Genomic DNA, 24210 nt, shown 5'->3' with positions numbered 1-24210 from the left:
GGAGCTTACTGTGTGATTATATTCTATACAAATCAGAGGAAACATACAACTTCCATTACTTTGGGGCATTCAGTAAAGAAATATGAATCTTAAAGTTATCTTTCAATGGCCCAAACAGTTAAAAGTTTATGGGGCAGAGCCTATTGGTCATATCATGATACAGGAATAGTTGCTCTAAATGTTTAAACACACACACACACACACACACACACACACACTCATATATACGTTCTATTAAATAATGTGGGCTGAAAATGCCAAAAAATTTGGCAAAGGGCTTTGAAACATGAATGTTTTTAAAAGACCATATTTTACTAATAATTTTTTTACTATGCTAATCCACAAACAAATCTACACAGTATCTCTAATTTCCCCAAAAGAAAGGGTGAATCTATTTATGTTGCATCACTTGTATTTTGCTCCTTTTTTCACCTCCTTGACCAGCACTGGACGATGGCTACCAGAGTCAGAAATCAGGGATTAGATTATGGAGGGGTTACAAGTTACTGAGCACAAAGGTCACCAATTCATGGAGGGATGGTTGGTCGTGATGGCATGGGGTCGACTTGCTACTTATAATAATAATAAACATCAGGAAAATGACTACTCAAAGTTAATCCATGCAGAATATGTTACATTAAACTTTTATCTTAGAATATTTAAAATAAATAAGTCATCTCAGTTTTTGCTTCAAGATAAATGTCCTAGTTAAAGTCACTGGGCATTTTCACAATATATCACCATAGAGATGATTTAGAGGTACTAAAATCATCAAGGAATTTATTCAAGACTCTCCTTGGGATTCCCTAGAAAAAACTGGCCATGCCAAAGTGATATATTCTTTAGAAAGATCAGTAAAAATATAAAGCAGGGCCCTATTAAGCAAACCAAAATCTACCTAAGGGAAAAAAAAAAAGCAACCAAGGAGGAGAAAAGTGCAACATTAAACGGTTAATTGAATGGGGATCTGTTTTCCCTTTTTACCTCTTTTCACCTTTAAAAACAATAAGATAGTCTACTCTCGAATTAAAAATCTTAAAACAATTTAAGACCTTTGAAAATATCAGTGACAATCTAAATAAATGATTTTATTGTAATATGTCTATTGCCCATAAGGAAAAAAATGGTATAAATATGCACTACCAGCTCAAAGCATACAGGTATAATTTTCTAAGTAAGATTAAACTGATTATTAAGACAATCAAGCCTCCAGAAAAGGGGCACTATGAACTGTAGATAAATTATCCATGCGCATTGTTCTGATTACTTATATTACCCAAATGACCACTGCTTACCAGAGAACTAAATGGAAATACAGCAGAGTGTCATGTCAGAAAGATGTTCTGCTTGTATTAAAGGCAATAAAGCTCAATAACAAATACTAAAGAACTAGAAAATAATCAGGTTTTTAAAAAATAATAAAATTTTGAGTCTTTTAACTGAGAGGAGTTAGACTAACCAATTATACAAAAAGTGTCCATACTATCATTTAATTACATTAAATAAATCAGTGGTTTCTAAATGCTGAATAATATAGATTTTATATTTTTATTAAAAGTTTATTTTAAATAAAAATTTAATTTCCCTATCCCAAAATAAACGTCTTATTTTAGTACTTATTTGAAAACTAGTTTGTAAATCAATTCTGCTACTTGATCTTCTGTCTCTAGAAGAAGATCAAGAAATGACTATAGTGAGGACCAAGGAAAGGCTTACTCCTGATTTGTGGAAGACTGTAAAACTGGTTACCCACTAAAGACTGGGTTGTCATTAATTACCTGTTGACAAGTAGAACAACAAGTTGCCTCTTAACATCTAGCAAGCAAAAGCAAAGATGTGTTTGGACAGCTTGCTGCTTGCGGTACAATCCCCCAAATTCTAAACTCTCAGCTGTATATTAACAATTCATCTTGCCCACGTTTACTACTGCACTACCACAGGTGTTTTCAGAATGCATTTTAAATATAAAAAGAAAAATCCCATGTAATCAGGGATAATAAGATCAATAGGAAGGAATATCAAAACCATTCATTCATTTAAAAAGTGTCTGATATATCATGCACTGTAGTAGGTGTAGGAAAATATGAACCTGAACACAATGCTGTTCCTGTGGTTGAGAGGCCTCATAAGAAAGAGTCAGGTAGACAAATGATGAGACCATGTCTCAAGCATAACAAAATGTAGAAGCAAGAAGAAAATATATGCCTGATTAGAGAGGTCACAGAAGGCATCCAAGAATTGCAAACATCTGAACAGAGTTTTAAGATGAGTAGGAGTTTGCCAAGAAGACAAGAAGGGAAGAACATTCAGGGTAAAGGGCCAGTACATGCAAAACACAAAGGCAAAAAAAAAGAACATGATTATGTTCTAGTAACTTCAAATTGTTTGAATTGGCAAGCACAATGTTGGTAGGAAAGTGTAGGCAAGGGCCAACTCATAAAGGAACTCGCTTCAGGCCAAATAGTTCTGACTCTGTACAGTAGATGATGGGAGACATTGATGAATTTTAAGCAGAGGAATTGTAAGACCCAATGTGTATTTTAGAATGTCACTCTGGTGGGATCGGTGAGGAATGTAACAGTAGGGGATGAGACTGTTAAGCATAACACCCAGGTAGTACGCCATTGCTAACAGCCCAAGTGATAAATTATAAGGGTTTAAAATTAGGATATAGGAAAAGAAACTGGAAATGATTGAAAGAGTTTTGAAGGAGATAGAGAAATTTAAGATGAGTTCAGGTTTCCAGCTTCGAAGATGAAAGACGAGGTATTGCCCTGTATCAAAAAAAGACCTCTGGGGAAGTTGCCCACCAGCCCATTCATTACATAGCTTCAGCCGCCCACAAGACTCAGAGGGCAAAACGAATTCCCCCACTACTGCAGGGACCTCTGGAAACTCTCTGTAGTCACACATTCGTAGAGCTTTAGTACTCCATCCTTGCAACTTGTAGAAAGCTTGGTTACTAAAGCTTAAAAATGTGGATCCATTCCTAGACTGAAAGAACTCAGGGCTTCTAACTGGACTCAGCAACTTCAAGTCTTACTTTAGTAGTTAAATACATACACTTCAGCACACTATTCTGAGACTTCTCAGATGCAATGGCTACAGATGTTAAGGTCAAGAGTGCCAGCAATAGGCACTACTGGGTAATTATGCAAGGACTTGATAGGCATCTTCAATGATAACCTTAAATGTCTTTCTGTGCTGCTTACAAAGATAAGCAGAGACTATGCGCTTCTTAAGGCACGTACCACGCTTTATTCATTTTTTGTTGTTGTAGTTGGTATCCTCAGTATTTGGCACACAGCAGGGATTAAATATGTATTTACTAGATAATAAATAAATAAATGAGTATTGGTAAGTGGTATATTCCAGCACGGCTTCTTTGGTAACAGACTAGCAAAATGATACTCCCCTATTAGGTCAATGATGCAGCACTAATTTAAACGAGTCTTAATAACTGATGGAAAAGAAATCTTATAATTAAAAAAATGTTTTCTCTAAATAAGTTTGGGGTCAGCTTAATGATTCATGTTTAGAAGCATAGCATGAAGGATTCATTACATGTTAGCTTGAACACAGCACCTCCCATTATGACCTGCACCTCCCATAATGATCCACCAGCTACGCCAGAGATGTTTTTTAGTTGGGAGACTCGACATTTCTGGATGAAATATGTTAGGGAAACTGTCTTAACAAGCATTCAACTATTTTCCATTTCTAATTCTAATAATTAAAAATGATTATAACTGTAAAACACTTAGGATAGAACCTCCCAGAGCACATCAAAATTGCTCAGTAAATGTCACTCACGACTATGAAAAGGTGTGAAAATGATTAATTCAAGCCATTGTCCTTTTGTAACTACATCTTGGGGGGGCGGGGAAGCAACTTCTATAATAGTATTATAATAAACTAGTTGCTACAGATTGCAAGGTTTCTAGGCTCCAAATACATATCTCAATAATGTCAGTCATATCTAAATGTTTTAAATCCACAGGAGGCATATCTGATATGACACAGAAGTCAAGATTCCTCAAGTGTCCTCCTGGAGATAAACTAGAGCTAGGACATGCAAGGCACTTTAACGTTTAGAGAAAATTTACATGTGGCTACATGAAGGAGCTAGTACAACACAGTATTGAATCACTGAGCTTTGGAAGTCAGACTGATCTGGGTTTGAGTTCTGGCTCTATCTCTATCAGTGAGATATTGGGTAAATTATCTTACTACTCTGAGATGGAATTTTGTAACTTGTAAAATGAGGATAATAGTGCCTACACCTCATTGAATTGTTGTAAATCACAAATGATAACATGCATATAAAGTGCTTAGTATTATGCCTGACACATTACATATACTTGAGAAATATTATACTCTAGACTGTAAAAGAAGGGTTTCCCTTCTTTCCAATGGTAGACAACCAAACTCTATGCTCACATGCATAATCTCTAATTATCACAAGACCTTAGGTGGAAGGTACTATCTTCTTTTTGTAAACGAGTAAACTGAGGTTAAATGAAATTAAGTAGAATCTCCAAATTCACAGACTTTAGTAAATGGCAAAGCCAGAATTTGAACTGACAGAGAATTTAAAATGCAGCACTAAAATTTTATTATTCTTTGATATTTGGGTTAAGTCCAATGAGTTCACAGACTTTCAGAATATGCAATATAGCCAGATGATTGTTTTAAAAACTCAAAAAGACAGATTCAATACCAACATTCAGGTATTAACTTTCCTAGATAATGTCCTATTTCCTTCTTAGCTGATCTGTCCTACAGAGGATAACTCTCAGACACCAAATTCAAGCCACATGGTGAAGCAGTATTTCCAGGGAAAAATGGTTCCAAGAGACCCACTGGAGGAAATATACTGAACACAAGGAAATGCAAATTAGCACTCATCACAAAAACTCTTCACCTTCACCATTTCATAGCACTTCAAAGATTTCTAGCATTAACATAAGAAAAAATAGTCATATCTGTAAACATACAAAGGAAGTTTCTGTAAACATTCTTGTTCTAAAGTCACCAATAGTAAGACAGCAGCTAGAAATATCAAGTCCTGATGGAGTAAAAATATGTCAAAGTGTGTAAGGTAGAAAACAGAAAATGTTCATAAAAACGCTATTGCATAACAGACACAGGAATGACCTAATATTATTTTCTTGATATATACAAGTTTATTATCGTTATTAAATACATTTCAAAGGTTAAAAGGAAGATGGTAATGGAGCCATTTATAACATGCCTGTAACTTCATGCAGGCTCTGACATGCATCATGCAAACTGGGGGGGAAAAGTTACAATGAAGAAGGTGGTAGGAAAAAATCTGAAATTGTACTGTACCACGCTTTGTCAGAGAAGTAATGGACTAACTTCTCAACTCCTTGCCAATGGCATAATGGGAGAGCAGAGACAAGAAAAAGACAGGACAGTGGTGTCAGAGACCACATACAACACCAAGGAATTGCCATGACTGGGTAGCAGCCAACAGTATTTGCTTTTCTTTTGTTGTATTTTTCTAGGACTTATTATTTTAATATATTTCTATAAAATGAAAACATATTCTTAATAGATTTATACTTTCTTGCTGAAGTGGTTTGCAAGTTAATACAAATATTCATATCCACAGAACAGTGTATATAATCTTCTTACCCTTAAAAGGAATCACTTGAAGAATCTTACCAAATAAAATACTGAAAAGAATTTTGACACAATTAATATTCATACTCCAAAGATCTAAAAAGGTTTGGCTGCATGTAATCCCTTATAAAGGAAGTAGAAATTATTTTTAATAATTTCAGTCTTGCATATTATAAATACAACTGAATGTTTACTTTTAACTGCTGCTGCATTAAAGACCAATAAAAGAATAATCTGATTTTCATGTATGTCTTAAATATAATGTTCTACATTATAAGCAAGGCTCCCCACATCACTATAGAGATGGAAGACAGGACTGGATCCCTAGTATAACTAGATTCAAAGAATTCTGGTCTATAATTCACATGACCCCAATCAAAGCTTCCAAGGATTCCTGAGGACCAGGAATGCTCTCATTCCCTAGATCTCAGAATAGTGCCTCTAGATCTCAGAGAACTTAGGGAAGATATATGACTGATAAATATAAATTATAAATAAGCAATTTCTGAAATAAGTTCAATGACTTTTCTAAGTTGATCAGTTAACTGCTTTTAAAAACTATCAACACAACACTGTAAAGCAACTATACTCCAATACAAATTAATTAAAAATATAAAAACTATGGACGTGAATAATAGTGACTTAAGTAAGTATTTACTGCACAGGCATAATTAGTGTGAGATGCTTAATTTTCATGAGTCTGTATCTCTAAGACAAAGAATCCATCAGCATCTACCCCTGGGATGGAGAACAGTTCAGGGAAAAAGAAAAAACTAAACTAAATAACATCATAATAGTACAATTCCACTGCTGTGACCAATACGCATGGTATATTTATCCAGAGTAGGATACTGCAGGCACTATGATATGGCAACAAATACAGCTAATAAGACAATCCCACAATCTGCAGAGCAGGCTATAAAAGGCTTATACAGATAACAGCAATTGCTTTGTTTCTCATAATTGCAAGGTGTTGAGAAAGAAACTAACCCATGCCTACGTTTATGGGACGGCCTCCTGGACCATGAGTTTGATGCACATTTCTAGTCAATTAACCAATGACTAATCTGCACTTGAATTAACTGCAAATATGGACACAGTGCCATATTCTATATCAACCACACTTTTAAAAAAATAGCTTACTGTAAAATCAAATTGTTCAGTTTTTACGGAGTTACTCTTTTCGACTTCATCAAAAATATTTTATTTTTATGAAAAGTCACTCTCAGAGCTAAATTCTGATTAAAGCACTGACTGATGCTATCTTTACATGTACAATTGATTACAGTCACATGGTGAAGCCAATCGGATTGAGCCACGTTAATGTATACCTTATGAACATGTTTGACAGTTCAACAATACACATCAAGCATCTCTAAAAAGCACACATCCTTTAAGAACCATCCTTCTAGTGCTGACACTGATCTAAACACAAGAATAAACTGCACTATAATAGTATCTCTGTTTAATAGGGGAAAATGGAAACAACATCAATGTCAAACAACAGGAAAACATTAAATAAATGATATCATAGTCACATGATAATGTATTATCATGTAGCCATTAAAATGTTTTCAAGAAATATTTACTATATAAAAAATGCTCATATAATACTATCTGAAAAAAAGCAAAACAAAAAATTGGGAAAAAAATATGAGAGTATCATATGTCCTAACAGAAAGTACTGTTTCATGAATCTTTAATCTGAATATTAAATATACACACGTGTGTCTTGGGTTGTAAATATATAGTTTCATTCAGTAAATATATACTGGGTTATGATGTAAAATGAATTTGTCAAAAAAGGTTTGTGAAACAACCCCTGAAGGTTGTAAGAGGAGGAGGAAAATATAAGGCAATATAATTGCCATTCTTAATATAATTCTGGTGAATACAATTAGTGATTATTGTAATATAAATTTAGAAATCAGGCAGCACTGCATCAAGAAACTGCTGGGCTGGATTGGGAGTTTGGGATTACCAATGCAAACTATTATATATAGGATGGATAAACAACAAGGTCCTACTGTATAGCACTGGGAACTATATTCAATATCCTGTGATAAACCATAATAAAAGAGAATATGAAAAAGAATATATGTATGTATAACTGAGTCACTTTGCTGTACAGCAGAAACTAAATACAACATTGTAAATCAACTATACTTCAATAAAATTTTTTAAAAAAGAAACTGCTGGGCTTAATATGGCTATTAAGACATAAACATGTATTTGTTACTTTTGTTGCTTAAAAACAACTTTTTTCTTCCAATTTAAGTTACTGTATGTGGAAGCTAAAGGAAGTTAAGATTTCTAAATTCTTTCAAGAAAGGTGTTAAACAGCGAATTTTAAGTCTCTTTAGGCATGATAAGAAATAGGTATTATTCCAAGATATACTTTTTGAAAAGTCAGGTATTCCTGAAAGCACATGCTCTGGCAAGAAATGTTATTTGAGATTACCATTAAGGCTGTTACTTGCCAAAAGTAATTATTTTTATTAAATTTTCATACTGTGAGGTAGGTTATATATATATCATTCCTAATTTTACACAGTTGGAAATTAGAAAGACTAAACCAATGCCAGTTAAGTCAGTTGGACAAAAGCTGAAGTGCCTACTGACAGCAGGAAGACCTTTGAATGTTTAAATGTAGATATTTTCTGCTAACCTAGGGAAAATTTAATTTGAAACTGGGAGATAAGCATCATCAAGCTGAGACTAGTAATACACCTGAGAAAAGGAATGTAAGTCAAAATTTCCTGAGAAAGTAAAAAAAAAAAGAAAAAAGACCAGGATTTTCCTTTTATCTCCATTTTTTTAGAGTTATTCTTAAATTCACCAAGAACATCCTTGGCCACTGCAGCTTTCTGGAGTTACCAGAGCTAAATAGTCCCTGTAAACATTAGTTATTTCACTCTCTGCAATATCTACAACAGGCTATCTCTTTATGCCTGTTTTATTAGGTCCACTACTCTTACACATTTTAAAAAACAAAAACAGACTACCTTACTGAAGACTAATAGCCAAGCTTACCTGGCTTCTGCATTTACAAAAAAAGGCAGTTCGCTTAAGTTGATGTTCAAGAGGGCATCAGAAAGAACTTATTATTGAAACACGATAATGTAGGAGAACTCTCTCAACTATATACCATCACTTACAGAATTAACCTCTCAAAAATTAAAATCAGCACTAGAAATCACAAACTGACTAAATGTGGAGACAAATATTGTTTCACTGAATACATAGCAGTTTAGTGCAGGAAATGGGGACACCTATTCCAAAACTCTCTGGAAAACTACTGGATTTACTCCCATAATGTCATATCCTTCTCCTTCTCTATATTTTATCATTATAAAATAATAATCATTATTATTTTACACTCTTTTATATTATTTTTTTATACTCCTTCAGGCGTTCTCAGGGTAAATTTAAAAGTGTAGTAGTTTAAACATATTTCCTTTAAAGGAACCTTCAAAGCTCAATAAGAGCTGTCAAAAAGCTGTGAACAGGGCTTCCCTGGTGGCGCAGTGGTTGAGAGTCAGCCTGCCAATGCAGGGGATGAGGGTTCGTGCCCCGGTCTGGGAAGACCCCACATGCCGCGGAGCGGCTAGGCCTGTGAGCCATGCTGCTGAGCCTGCACGTCCGGAGCCTGTGCTCTGCAACGGGAGAGGCCACAACAGTGAGAGGCCCACGTACCGCAAAAAAAAAAAAAAAAAAAAAAAAAAAAGCTGTGAATAAGTCCTCTAGTTAGCACTTTGCACAAACAGAGTTCTACAAGTCTCAATGATCAAGTCTCAGGGCCAGTTCTCTTAGCTGCATAAGCCATGAGAACTTACCCAGGAAAAGACTCCAATGTATATACCTTCTCCTAGGTGGCCAATACATCCAAACTCTGGAGAACCAAACTTTCTTTTTGCTAACTTGGAGATGCAGAGAAAGCAGGTTTGACCTAGAAAAGCTAGAAAGACAGTTCTTGATAGTAGTGCTGAAGGACAGACGGTGCTGCTTCGTAGTTGGAAATGAAAAAAATACCTCTGAACCCAAAGGAGAAAGAAGCATTTGGAAATGGAGAGCCAACGATTCAGGTGAGGGATAAGTAATTTCTAAAGCTATACTAATGAGAAACTAGTGAAATGGGTGCTTCTGGGAAACATGTTTTAAAAATAAATCTAAACTATTTGTAATACTGAATAATTAACCTTAAACTCCAATTCCATATTACATGTAGCTGAGAAGGAGAATAGGGGAGAAGAACAGTGGAGAAAAAGAACAGGGACTATAAGGGGGCTTCAGAAAAGTTAAGGTAGGTGCGTAATTTACCTCAATCTGAGGTAAATCTGTCAACCATGCAGTATACTGGCTACAGTTTAAGAATACATTATCATTTGTTGTAATTGCCCTTTGAAATTCAGATTAGTTCACTAGCAATTTAGTATAATTCTTTATGTGCTAGCCATCTTCAAATAGAGAAGAAAGCAACCTAATTGAAGCAAAGGAAGTAAAAAGGAGGATTTACAAAGGTGGTAGGAGATGGGAAAGGAGGAAAAGGGAGGAACGCTTTCACCCAACAAATTAACTTGCTAGTAAATAATCTTGATATAAAAGCCTATGCAAACTCTATTCCATTGTTCTTTAAAAAGTGCAAAAGGGAAGGAAAGGCATAATGGTCAAAAAATAAACTTCAAACCTTGTCTCAAATTCATGTTGATACTTTATAATTGACTAATTCAAGAAATAAAGTTTTATTTGAATAAATCACATTTTAAAATTTTAACTGCTTAAAATTTCCCCCTTTTGGACCTTTGATACTTCACATGACTTTGATAAGAATAATTTATGAAAAAATTGATATGAATCACAAATCAGGGCAAATCTATGGAGAAGGCATAAAAAGTGACTCTGACAACATTTATATCTTTTTCATTAACATTAGATTTTTTGGGGTGACTTTTCAAAAAAGATAAAATATAACCAACTTACCAGTTATATACTTAAGTACATAATACAAAATAATAAACGCTGTTTTGGAAAGCAGATTTAATGTAAACAAAGATTTTTTTTGAAGTCAAACAATTACTAAATCATTAGAAATGTTAGTAAACCATGCATATTCAAAAGCCATTTCTTCTGTACTGTAAAGCAGCTGATAAATTACAAAGACATATTAGTTATTAAAAAACACTCTTAAAAATGATTTAAAAGATTTTTGTATTAGATGACAGTGAAACACAATCAACACCTTTTGATTAGAAAATATTTAAAGAAATGTGCAATGGTCTAGTAAGCCTGCTCCCTAAACAATATGCATCTGTCCATTATACTACTGCAGATAGTGTATACATTTTTAACATGACTAGATTTAAAAAATTTTTATTCATATATCTCAAGGTCATGAAAATAGAAAATATATTAAAGACAGATGCATGTCAGTAGGTATAGGGTCACTGGCAATAGGTTTAAACGGCATTAGAATGACATTAACTTCAGACAGCTTTCCTAAGGCTCTAAGGAGAAAAGTCTATTTACATGCAGTCAAAGGAAGTATTAATTAAGAGAAGAGAGCCCAGGGAGTGCTGGTTTAGCGTGTGCCTGCAGGTCACTCTGGAGGGAGAGGAGGTGCTGGGGAGGGATAGTCATGCAGAAGGGGAATACCATGAATGGGAAGCCAGAGCAGGATAGGAGTGAGAGACACAGACTCACTCTGTCTGCGGTGCGGTGGAACAGTCCGTGGGATGCCTTGGAAGGAGCCCTGCCAAGGAGAGAAGGAGGGGGCAGAATACCCACCCTGTGCAGAGAGAGATGGGGGTAGGGAGGTATAATAAAAAAGGGAACCAAAAAATAGAGAAACCACAGTCATACTTTAAAAAAAAATAACAGTGTTAATGAGAAGACAGATTTCATTTTTTTAAATACAGGCAGCCCAAATTACTAAAAATACATCATAATCCAAAACTAGTTATTTTTCATATGTTAAGAAAAAAATTATTTTCCTCTAATATTTGTAGTTAATGCATATGAAATAATATATTTTTTCTGGCATACAATTACATTTATCATCATGTATCTCTTTTTAAAGTAGCAGATTCCAGTTTTTTTGCAAAAAATGAAAGCATTTAAAAGGGGAGATAGACTTTAAGAGTTAAACACACAGAAACTGCATCAATAATAAATTAGGCATTAAAAAATTATCATACAAAATTTTTTTCTTTTTTAACTCATAGGTTTTCAAAGGATTAGCAGCTAAAATAAAGAACATTAGCTGAAGATAGCAGAACCAACACAGCATTCAAAAGACTTAGGATGTTGTAAGAGTGAGTACTATATCAAGAATGTGACATACAGGCCACAGGTTACACATGCAAACTTTTTAATTTTATTAACTTGTGGCTTCTTAGCTTTACTTATTTTGATCAGATTATCAGAACTGGAAAACAACAGAAATGTCATTTACTTCTATTTCCTCACATTCCAGGTAAAACTGGGTCTTCAAGAGAGAATTTGTTCACACAAATAGAACCAGATTGGGTCTCATGTCTCTCTGTTCCTAGCCTCCTCACTGATGAGACATATCCACACATAAAACTATAGAAACACTCATGATAGCATCAAGAAAAATGAGCTTGTAAATCATCATCACACGCAGCTCAATTTGCAAAATAAAGTATGCATAATTTTTCACAGCAATTAATCTGATATAGAAATGATGTACTAGAAGATTACTAATGTATTTTACTGATGTTTAGATATTTAGGGAACACTGATCCAAATAAAAAACTTATGTCCACTCCTGTATCAACATTCCTTGTCTCAGGTTCAGTATAATCAGACACATTTAAATTTAAGAATAATCCTACATTGCTCACTACAAAACAAAAACCAAAGAAAGATCCATTTTCTATGTTGATTAAGGAAACAAATAGCTACAAGAAATTAAATAAAATTAATGATCTTCAGAGTATCCTAGTAAATAAAGATCTTGTCTTTTGAAATTATTGTAACTTCTCCACTAATTTAGCCATGGGTGTTTGTGAAAACAGATTACGAAATATTTAATAGGGTGATGACCCCAGGTGCTCTCCATAGATATTACCTGATACAACTCGATTTTGCTGTTTCAGAGATGTTTTGCTCCAAAACCTTTACACAAAGCAAGTCCTCAGCCAAGAAGGGGCATGTACTTTTCTCCCTATGGGTTTCACCAGGCAGGACCAGCTTCTACTCACTGCACTGGGTAAAGAAACTTTCAGATAGGGATTTTGTAAATAAACTAAACCAGCAGTCAGAGATTCCTTCTCAAAGAAATAACGTCTCCCTGAGGGTTTATGGAAATAGTACCCACTGGGGATCAGGGAACTGTGTTTTTCCTTGGATCTTCTAAGAGCCTATAACCTTGAGAAAGCCACTGATCTTCTCTGAGTCTCAGTCTCTTCATTTGTAAGATGCAGGATTGGAATGTGCTACAGACTAAGTCATTTGTGCTCCCGCCCCCAAGTTTCATATGTTGAAACCTACTGCCCCAGTGTGATGGTTTGGAGGTGGGCCTTTGGGTAGTGATTAGCTCATGAGGGTGGAGCCCTCACGAATAGGATTAGTGCCTTGTGAAAGAAATCCCAGAAAGCCCCCTCACCCCTTCCACCATGTTGAGGACACAGGGAAAAGACGGCTGTTTATAAACCAGGAAGCAGGCTAGTGCCTTGATCTTGGAATTTGCAGCCTCCAGAACTGTAAGAAATAAATTTCTGTTGTTTATAAGCCAGTCTGTGGTATTGTTATAGGTGCCTGAACGAACTAAGATAGAATGGTTCATCTCTAAGAAACGTCTCACTTTTAGTTGTAATTCAGTTGGCTCACACACCCCCAACTCCAGAGTCACTGTTATCCTTTAATTTTATAACTCTATTTATACGGCACTTAAAACAATCAACTGTATTAAATTGTCTCTCATGATAAATCATTAGTTCTTTAAAATAATTTAAGTGAAAGTATCTGTAAAAATACCTAGAACCTGTCAGGAGTTTAAAACATGTTAAATGTCCCACATTCCCTGCCTAACCGTCCCCAGCAAACGGGAGACTCTGTTTACTGATTCAAACTGAATTAAATTAAGTTATTGTGTTTACCTAGAGATGAAGATATAACATTTGACAGGCCTGGACACACACTGCAAGCACCTAAAAATCTTAAAAAACAAATACAATGATACCCATTCTTTACTCCCCCAAGACAAACAAATCAATGAGATATCAACTACACACCTACCAGAATGGCTAAAATTTAAAAAATAATAATGACAACACTAAGCGCTAGTGAGGATGCAGAGAAACTGCATCACTCATACAATGCTGATGAGAATCTAAAATAGCACAGCCACTCTGACAGTTTGCCAGTTTCTCTGAAAACTAAACGTACAGTTACAATATTACCCAGAAATCGCACTACTGGGCATTTATCCTAGAGAAATGAACATTTACATCTACACAAATATTTATAACAGCTTTATCTTTAATAGCCAAAAACTGGAAACTACCAACATGTCTATCTATTATAGACACAAGTGGTTAAAAAAACCGTGGAACATCCAATATTATGGTCTACTACTCGGCAGTAAAGAGGAACAAATTACTGATAGACACAACTACTTGGATGGATCTCCAGGGTATTATGCTGGGTGAAAAAAAGCCAATCTCAAAAGCTCACACACTGTATAACACCACTTATATAAAATTCTTGAAATGACAATATTTAGATATGGAAGACATTAGTGGTTGTCAGGGGTTAGGAATGGTAAGGGAAGAAGTGGTTGTGACTATTAAAAGGCAGCGCAGAAGAGAGAACTTTGTAGTGGTGCAATAATTCTGTGTTTTAAATATGGTAGTTGTTGCAGGAATCTACACAAGTGATAAAATGGCACAGAACTATGCATTCTCTAAAGTCAATTTCGGTTTTGACACTGTTCTACAGCTATATAAAATGTAACTGTTGTGGGATATTGGGTGAAATAAGGGATCTATTTTTGCAACTTCCTATGAATCTACAAGAATTTAAAATAAAAAGTAACAACACAAACAGAGGAGTAAAAACAATGCACATTAGAGTGATACTGAGGAAAATTATTTGAAACGCTAATTATATTGGTAGGATCATATTTTCTTGGGGAGAGAAGGAAAACATGTTTAACGACCTTCTCATCTCTATAAACTAAAGGTAATTTCCCTGATAATAAAAAGATGATTATATATTCCTTTCAATAGTAAAAAAAAAACTGAAACAACTATAAAACATGAGTAACTAAACCTTGAGACCAGGCAAGTTCAGAGACAGCAGACATGTGAGCAACACCAAGCAGCAGCGCTAAGAAACAGCATGTGCTGGCTCCCCATGATTCCATGTCTACTGGAAGTGTTTCTACAAAGAAGGGAACTTGTACGGAAGACCCTAACTTCGAAACTTAGAAGATGTATGATTTATAAGATGTAAGGAAAGGATGGGAAACATGATTTTGAGCAAAAAGACAGTATTAACGAAGAAAGAAAAATTTCCCAGACGGATAGATCTCTTCCAGCAGTGAGTGCTGGAATACACTACACTCCTGAACTGAAGATTGCTGGAAGTCACGGCCATGTGAAGATAGATTTGAGAGCCAGAAGGTCTAGTCCCCGTAACTGGAAGACATGTCCACCATCCTCTGGTCCAGAAACAAGGCCTCACTGTCCTATCATCCGATTTACACTTTGCTGTCTGTCCATGAGTACCATAAACTAAGAATCAAGCAATGTCTTTTATTTAGTATCCAAAGCCCTTAGTACTGGGATTGAAATACAGAAAAAACTAGTCAAAGTTCAATGAATGAATGAATAAATGGACCCATGGTTTAAAACCTGAAGGAATTTTCTATTTTGTGTTATTTTTTGGTTAATTCCTGCTACATAGTTCAGGTTTAAAGCCAAACCCAGTGACCTCCATTCCGAGCTGCACTATCCAATATGGTTGCTAGCAGCTACATGGGGTTAAGCAGATATTCTCAATCGAAATGTGGTATAAATGTAAAATACACACAAGATGTCAAAGACTTCATACGAAAACAAAAACTAGAATGTAACGTATCTCAATATCTTCTTTATATTGATTACATGTTCAAATGGTACTACTGGGTTAAATAGAGTATTTTATTAAAATTAATTTTGCATGTTTCTTCTTGCTTTAATTTGGATACTAAAGCATTTATATTATATATGTAGCTCACATTACATTTCTATTGGAGCACTAATTAGAGGGCAGGAAAGTGCATAATTCTTTCCTAGTTGATGCTGTGAAGATCCCTAAGCTCTGCCCAGGAAAGGGCCTTTTGCTCAACTGAGTCTACTTTAAATCTTCTGCTGACTTTTAAGATGAAGATATGAGACGCTTTCTGCTGGAGAAATCACAATGGTTGTATATAAAAACAAAAAGCAGTAGGAATGCATATGAATATATCACATCCAAGGGGAAAAAAAATCTACTTGTAGGAAAACATAGGATATCTGACATATAGTTTAACCATATGCATAACATTCTAGTTACACTTTAAATCGGTGGGACAAAATACATACATATGCACACAAACAAGAACAAAATAAAAGAATACGAAAACATTAAAAAACAAGAGTATCTGGATTCAGGGTTTTAGAGGAAATTTCATTTCTCTCAAGATAAAGCCTAGGGAGACCAAGTAAAAACATCTTTCTGTGAACTCAAACCTTGTGGGATAAGATAAAGAACAGTGAACCGAGTTCTTCAGAACACATGCAGCTCTTCCCTCAGCAGCTGCTTTTTCTTAAAGCAAGGGATGAGAACAGATGAGAGTTACCACCTGAGCTTAGAGGATGGAGAATTTTTAATCTTAGCACTGAAGAGATAAAACTTTTCCTGATTCAGGAAGATTAGTTTGCTTGTGTCTCCCTCTTCTGGGAGAGCTTAGGAAGCCTCCTGGAATGGTCTTATTTGCTCCGAAAGGGGTCTGTGGCAGTTGGCACTGTAGCACTGAGCTTCCTTAGTGGATGAAACTCTTTACTAGAGATTTCTGTCTTCCATAAACTCATTCCCACCTCCCACCGCCCCACTTTGAATCTACATCTATATCTAACTTCTCTGGCACTTTTCAAGTTCCAATCCTACATATTCAAACTCCTCTACCCTTCTGTCCTGCCAGAATCTCAATCTCAAGTGATTAAAATATATATCTAAAACCTTTAGCAGTTTTCTTACCAAATAAAATCCCTTCTCTTGGTTCTCCTGTTTTCTTAACTGACATGTCATCTTCCCAGTCATCCACATTTGATAACTTACATCCATCTTCTTCCCATTCATCACACCTTTTCATCTAATCACTTTTCAAGACAACAGATTCTGCCTCAGGGATTTTCTCTCCATCTCCATGAGAGATCAAAAATCATAGGTTAGCCTCATCTCCTGGGCTATTATAATAATCTTCTAAGTAGTTTTCCCTGCCTTCACTGTGTTCTCACTGGAACTGATTCAATCCTACTGGGCCCTGTGCTAAGCCAGTAAGCACAGATGAAGGAATGAGACACAACCCCTGCATCATGACAATCACAGTTTCTCCTTTCACATTACTCTCCCTGTAACAAAATACAGTTAAGTCTGGCCCCTGCTAGAACCTTCTGGCTACAGAATTAAGTTGAAAGTTCTCAGTCTAACATCTAAGTCTCTCCATAATGTGATCGAACTCTAACTCTCCAAACTTCTCTTTCCTCATAATCATTCTTATGTAATCATTACTACTACCACCACCAATAACTACACTAAAACATGGCAAAGTATAGTAAATGATTTAAAAAAACAGAGAGGTAACAATCCAAATGTTACAGTTACAATCGTAAAAGAAATTTCATCTGGTTGGTAAATTTTTATTTAATCCATGCCCAGGTATTCCTTCTGTGAAAGATGACAAGCAGCCCCTAGTGCCCAGTGATCTCATAAACAATCTCACAGAATACCATGGTTACTCTGAGACCATGGTAACATGAAACAAAATAAGGTCACTCCATAATTTTGCCTAAGTACAGATAAAGGCAAGGTCACACTGTGCCATCCAGAAAGTACTCCAGACTTTTCTATCTTCTGATAGTATCCAATCTGAGCAAACCCGATTCCTTAGACCCTCCCTCAAATCATCCAAGAAAAGCTCAAATCCTATAAAAGGTTCTTTCTGATACAATCTTGATATCATTTTTCACGATGTGTGTTCTCCCTGGCTGCAACAAGTAATCCACCCAACTTGTTTTACAGATATATTCCTGGTGGGCTTTGGCTGAAGGTACATTGACACTTCACTGCTCTGAATGATCAGGATAGCTATATTTGCTTAGAAATTTTAGGACTAGGTAAGAGAAATGGTATTATTTTCTGCTATATCAGGAATATCAATGTAACTTTTTGAAAGAACCCTCTGAGCATAATACTAAAGAGACATTCTCTAGGAAAAAATTTTAGTTACATCTGACATTTAAAAAATAGTAATTTTCTAAAACATCTGTAAAAATGTTTTTGTAATTACCTAAGAACAAGAGAAGTTAGAATGCTCCAACAAATAAAGGCCTGATAAGTTAGCACTCTGCTAGCATAAACTAAAAGAGGAGCAACTTTTATTACCTCTTATGGAAGCTGATTAATTTCTTCTAAAAGACTAATTTGATCATGCTGCTTCTTGGAAACCTAACAGGATCATCCATTTCTCACTGATTGCTATCTAACATTAAATTCTAAGAGTAAAATCTCTCTATGTCCTGCCTACACCCTCATTGTGTTAAGTCAGTAAGTTAAACCCTACATTACACACATGAAATGGATACCAGCAGTGGAAAACTTTGGTGCTGTCCTTTGTTTTCTAACTACTGTGCACACAAACTTTGTTTCTTTCAGTGGACATTTTATTTATTTTATTATTTTTAAAAAACTTATTTATTATTTATTTATTTTTGGCTGCGTTGGGTCTTTGTTGCTGCATGAGGGCTTTCTCTAGTTGCGGCGAGCGGGGGCTACTCTTCATTGCGGTGCATGGGCTTCTCATTGCGGTGGCTTCTCTTGTTGCAGAGCCCGGGCTCTAGGCGCGCAGGCTTCAGTAGTTGTGGCATGCAGGCTCAGTAGTTGTGGCACACGGGCTTAGTTGCTCCGCGGCATGTGGGATCTTCCCTGACCAGGGCTCGAACCCATGTCCCCTGCATTGGCAGCCGGATTCTTAACCACGGTGCCACCAGGGAAGTCCCTTTCAGTGGATATTTTAAACAAAGTTCCAAAAATGCCTACTTCAGTTCTGGTATTTGGTATTAGAGGATACGAATTTACATACCCTTAAATTTATGACCAGATAAATCACTCAGCTGCTCTAATATCTATATTTCATTTGTCCCTAGCCTTGTAAAACAATTCCATTTTTCAGTTATTGGTTTCAGGTGCTATTGCTCATAAACTACAGTGTAAAAGACACATATAATAGAATTCTTGGTGTGTTGTCATACTCACATGCCTACTAAAATGTGATGTCTCAGTACAAAGATGGTTCCTATCAGCATTTAGCTCACTGAAACATAGGTCATATTTAACGTTCAATGTCTAATATTGATTAAACATTATTGCATGACCATTAAATATTACATGTTTATACACCAAAGGATATAGATATTTCACTTAAAATACTTCTAGTGGCATATTTTAAATATAAGTAATAGTGAATATAAATAAAAAGCTTAGCAAAGAAATAAATCCCTTAATTCCCTTTGGAAATATATATAAATAGTAATGTAACGACTCTCTAATTGGGAGAAAATGGCACATCTAAGTTTAAAATCAGGTTATTAATCTTACATAAAAATTAACCAATAATACTGCCCACTTCCAAATCAGAAAGGCATGTGGTCTAAAAGAAAAAGGACTTAGGAAAGAGTACTTGAGACAAATCTTTGGGTTATATTGTTCCTTATATTTAACATTTCATCTTATCTCCCAGGCAAGGGGAAAAAAAGGAGCAAAGTTCTTTGCTAGCACATATATCATGACTGGTAGGACTAAGTAAATTCCTTCTCATTTGGGAATTATAAACAATTGATTTTTTTGTGTGTGATATGTCTGTGATATATTTTTCTGATTCAATATTTTCTATTTTATAAATAGTTACAATAGGAACATAGTTGACTGTAACATTTTGCAATATATGTATGATCCAATAAATCTGAGTCATGCGAACCTAATTCTAAGCACAAAGGATTACAAATAATGCTGATGATATTCCAATTCTTGAATTTATATAAATTTTATTCATATCTATTAAATATGCTATAAAGTGGATTAATCTGTGATTCAGTACTAGAAACTAATTCCAACAGAGCATTTAAATTTTACATAAAAGCATCTTTCTTAACTCCTTTGCTATATATAATAAGAGTTAGTTCTTAAAATATGAGAGGAAACTAGTATCAGGTCAAATTGTGCACAATCTGGGTTTTAACTGATTGGCAGCTTTCCCAATGATACCAATAAAACTGTTTATTCCTACACTCAATTTTCAGAGTAATCCAGGTTGGGTCATTATGTGAATCCTTTGGGTCCATCTTGCAATCCCTTCTTTGAGATTCAAGGGCATAAATAATAAGCTTTGATGGTGTGAGTCTAGAAATGTATTCTGGTATTTTGTCTTCTCTAGTTAATTTAAGATGTTCAAACAAATGTTCTATAAAAGTACCTATCATGAAAATTTACAATTTACTTAATGTGCAAAATAACTATTCAAATCTTCAAATACTGATGTTAAATCCTTTAAAAATGATATTGGAAATACATTTTAAAAACTTAAAATTCAGTCCAAGATAGTATTATTTATAAGAACATGCTTGTACATGGATCAACAATGTCATACTATGTTTAAAATATAGTCTTATAAGTTTATATATTTAAAGTGAATCCTTATTTCTCACATAATCACCATTTTCCTGCATATGCCTAGTCTCTTCAAGTATTCTTGTATGAATGATTAGGCACCTTCCATGTTTTTATTCTTCTTTCCATGTTATCCATTTCACTATTTTATCTGGGCATTCTGTCCCTCAGATGAGAACATTTGGTCAGAATTTGACTTATCCATTCTTCTTCTGAAGGTACCATCTTCTCCTACAACTCATTTTTACCTTCTTTCTCTCTTTTTTTCCACTACCTAAATATGAACTCTGTCTTTTTTATTTTCCTTCATTTCTTCCAAAAATTGCCTTCACTGACTTCCCTTTATTGTTCCAGGTGGCTTTCCTATAATCCATCTAAGTCTACTTCATCATTAACTCTAGAGATGCTTTGTCCAATATGGTATCACCTAGCCATATGTGGCTATTTACATTTAATTACAATTAAATATTATTTACAGTTATCTTCTGCAGTCACACTAGCCACATTTTCAAGTATTCAACAGTCACATGTAGCTAGTGGCTACTGCACTGGACCTCAAGGAAACTCTATGGAAGAGTGCTGATGTAGAATAGTCTCTCATTCTCAATTCTGGAACTCGTCTCTATCTACTGACATCTTTTGCTTTCTATGATTCAACCACTACCTTCACCCTTTTCACCAAGCTTGATTCCTCCACCTAGACTTTCCCAATCCTTTGAACCTTACAGCACTTTCTACACTTTAACTATATCACACCGTCAGTTCCTTTAATAAGCACTTGTTAATGGAAGAATCCTTATTTGTCTGTATATTTTCTTTCCCAATTCCCCACTTCTACTTCAAGAGGCTAATAACTGAGATGGGAGGGGCTCACCAAACTTTTGTTGAACAAATTAATTATTAGCTTTGTACTTTATACAGAGCATACAAAAAATAACTACTTATTAGATGAAAAGAAATAAGTATCGTATAAACTTTAAAGGCCTATAGCTAAGTTTAAAAAAAGCAGATTGTTGATTACACTAACCATTATAATTCCCTGTTCATTTGTGTTAACGAGGATTCCACTGCTTAAAATAAGGCAAAAGAAGAGCAAGGCTGGCTTATCAGGCATTCTTTTACCATGAAATACCTATTACTTGGCACCATACAATAGGATAACAATGACTGATAGCCATGATGACTCTGGCTCAGGCATATCCTGAGCGAGTTCAGAAAGTGTATTTTTAACACTAAACATGTTTTGAGATGTAGTATTTTTGAAAAACAATGAAGAAGCACAGAATGCATGGTTATTTTCTACTGTTTAGAAGAAGCCATTCCCTACCCTAACTATGCCCAAAACATAACCTTTACTGTCTGTATCTTAATGCATTTATACTTCCTAATAGCCTCAATATTTGTTTGAGTAATTATAATAACAATATATTTGAAAAGTCTCAACAAATAAAAAGAACAGGCTACGTAATATATTTTCAGAGTCATATGCTGCTAAAGAGGGAAGACTGCATTTTGGACTTCTTTTTCTTGTAGGGCATGGGGAACTACTACTCTCATAAATACATGCAATAAGAGAGAGACTAGACACTCAAATAAAATGACCTACAGTGTGCAGAATGGAAAAGCTATTAAATGCACATTCATTCATATAAGACACAGAAGAGAAGCTTTAGAAAGCACAGAAACACCTAAGAACAAGAAAAATCCACTTACCTTAAAAAAAAACTGACAGCCACAGCAGATTCAAAATTATTAGAGTAAAAGGAGTAGAACAAAACATTGAAATAGTAAATGACAAGAAAAGAGGATAAGAGTATGTGTTACTTACAGGAATTCTTCTCCAGGGTGTTTGGGTATATTTATCAGCATATGTGCGTTTTTCCTCTTTAGATTTTTGATGGCAGTTACACCGAGTTGCCTGAACAAAAACATAAATTTTTACATTGGTATAATTCTATATATACACATATACATACAAACAAAGTAATTAGGGTCTTTCTTAGGGGGTTAAAATAAAAATGCAAACATCAAAATCTATTCAGTAGTCTCCCATCTTTTTCACAGACTGGATTTTAGATTCACCCAGCAAGGCAAAATTTTGAGTAGTCAAAATTACCGTTGGCAATCTCTTATACTGCCTATACAACACACTACCTATGATTTTATGTATATAAATATATGTGTATATAGATGTAGAACATATACAGCAATATACAGTATATAAAGAATATAATAGCAAAACTTTAAATACGTCCCTAAAGTATTATGGTACTACAATCACTGCAGCACAGTTTCTTTCTTAAATTCATTTTTGATGGGACTCGGCTATTAAATACCACCAGTCCACAATTAAGGTTGTCTCTTCACCCGTGCAATGCATTTAAAAGCCCTTTTAATGATGTGTTGACTTTACTGGACTGGAATATTTTAAAGGATCTCTGCCCTTTGACAAGATCCATCCGACCATCTCAGTTCATAAATAAATTCTCTTCACATGACTTCACTCAGATCATACTCATTCAGTAATTTATACAACACAAAATAACGTGCCTATTGTGTAAACTACGGTCTCTCAAATAAATATCAAATTTTTAAAAAAGGAAAAGATTGATAATGATAATTTCTCCTTGGTGTGAGGTTGGAATATAGCCATATTATTTATTAAACAACCCCCCTGGAGGTAAATATGCTTTCTTGTAGGAAAACCTACATAACAAATTCTAGATTATTGCATCAAGCTAAAATGGTAAGTTTTTACTTTTAAAATATTTACCAATATTCAAATTTTTTCTTAATTGCAATCGGATCATCCCAATTTCCATAATCAAAATAAAATCTAATCAAAACAAAAATCTCTGTAATACAGACGTGTTTCCCATTCTTTGTATTCTTAGTATAGACATATTTCCCATTCTGAAACATGGGACAGTCATTGAAACAAAATTCAATATATATGCAGGTCAATCAAGACCTCCTGGAATTCAATATAATAGGAATTTGTAAAGAAGAAAACAGATAATATAAGACATTTATCTTTTTTTTTAAACATCTTTATTGGATATAATTGCTTTACATTGTTGTGTTAGTTTCTGCTATATAACAAAGTGAATCAGCTATATGTATACATATATCCCCATATCCCCTCCCTCTTGCAACTCCCTCCCACCTGCCCTACCCCACCCCTCTAGGTGGTCACAAAGCACCAAGCTGGTCTTCCTGTGCTATGTGGCTGCTTCCCACTAGCTATCTATTTTACATTTGGTAGTGTATATATGTCAATGCCACTCTCTCACTTCATCCCAGCTTACCCTTCCCCATCCCTGTGTCCTAAAGTCCATTCTCTATGTCTGTGTCTTTATTCCTGTGTGCCCCTAGGTTCTTCAGAACCCTTTTTTTTCTTTTCACATTCCATATATACGTGTTAGCATACGGTATTTCTTCTTCTCTTTCTGACTTACTTCATTCTGTATGACAGACTCTAGGTCCATCCACCTCACTACAAATAACACAATTTCGTTTCTTTTTATCGCTGAGTAATATTCCATTGTATATATGTGCCACATCTTCTTTATCCATTCCTCTGCCGATGGACACTTAGGTTGCTTCCATGTCCTGGTTATTGTAAATAGT

The 24210-nt window shown here is 35.0% G+C and overlaps 1 protein-coding gene across 7 annotated transcripts in view; it reads right to left on the bottom strand.

The window, feature by feature from the left end:
- Positions 1 to 24210, bottom strand: part of CCSER2 (coiled-coil serine rich protein 2) — a 160538-nt gene that overhangs the window by 5645 nt on the left and 130683 nt on the right. For 4 of the 7 annotated variants that reach the window (XM_004273012.3, XM_033433945.2, XM_033433949.2 and 1 more), the window contains one exon: positions 22409 to 22498. In XM_004273012.3, the coding sequence (XP_004273060.1) occupies positions 22409 to 22498 (90 nt within the window). Of the gene's footprint in view, positions 1 to 5352; positions 5393 to 11301; positions 11435 to 22408; positions 22499 to 24210 lie in introns of those variants that run through there. The other 3 variants (XM_033433946.2, XM_049697133.1, XM_004273013.4) reach the window with 3 other exon arrangements.

Source organism: Orcinus orca, chromosome 14 (genome assembly GCF_937001465.1).
Source record: "Orcinus orca chromosome 14, mOrcOrc1.1, whole genome shotgun sequence".
NCBI classification, from domain to species: Eukaryota; Metazoa; Chordata; class Mammalia; order Artiodactyla; family Delphinidae; genus Orcinus; species Orcinus orca.
This window is presented reverse-complemented; position numbering and strand designations above follow the sequence as displayed.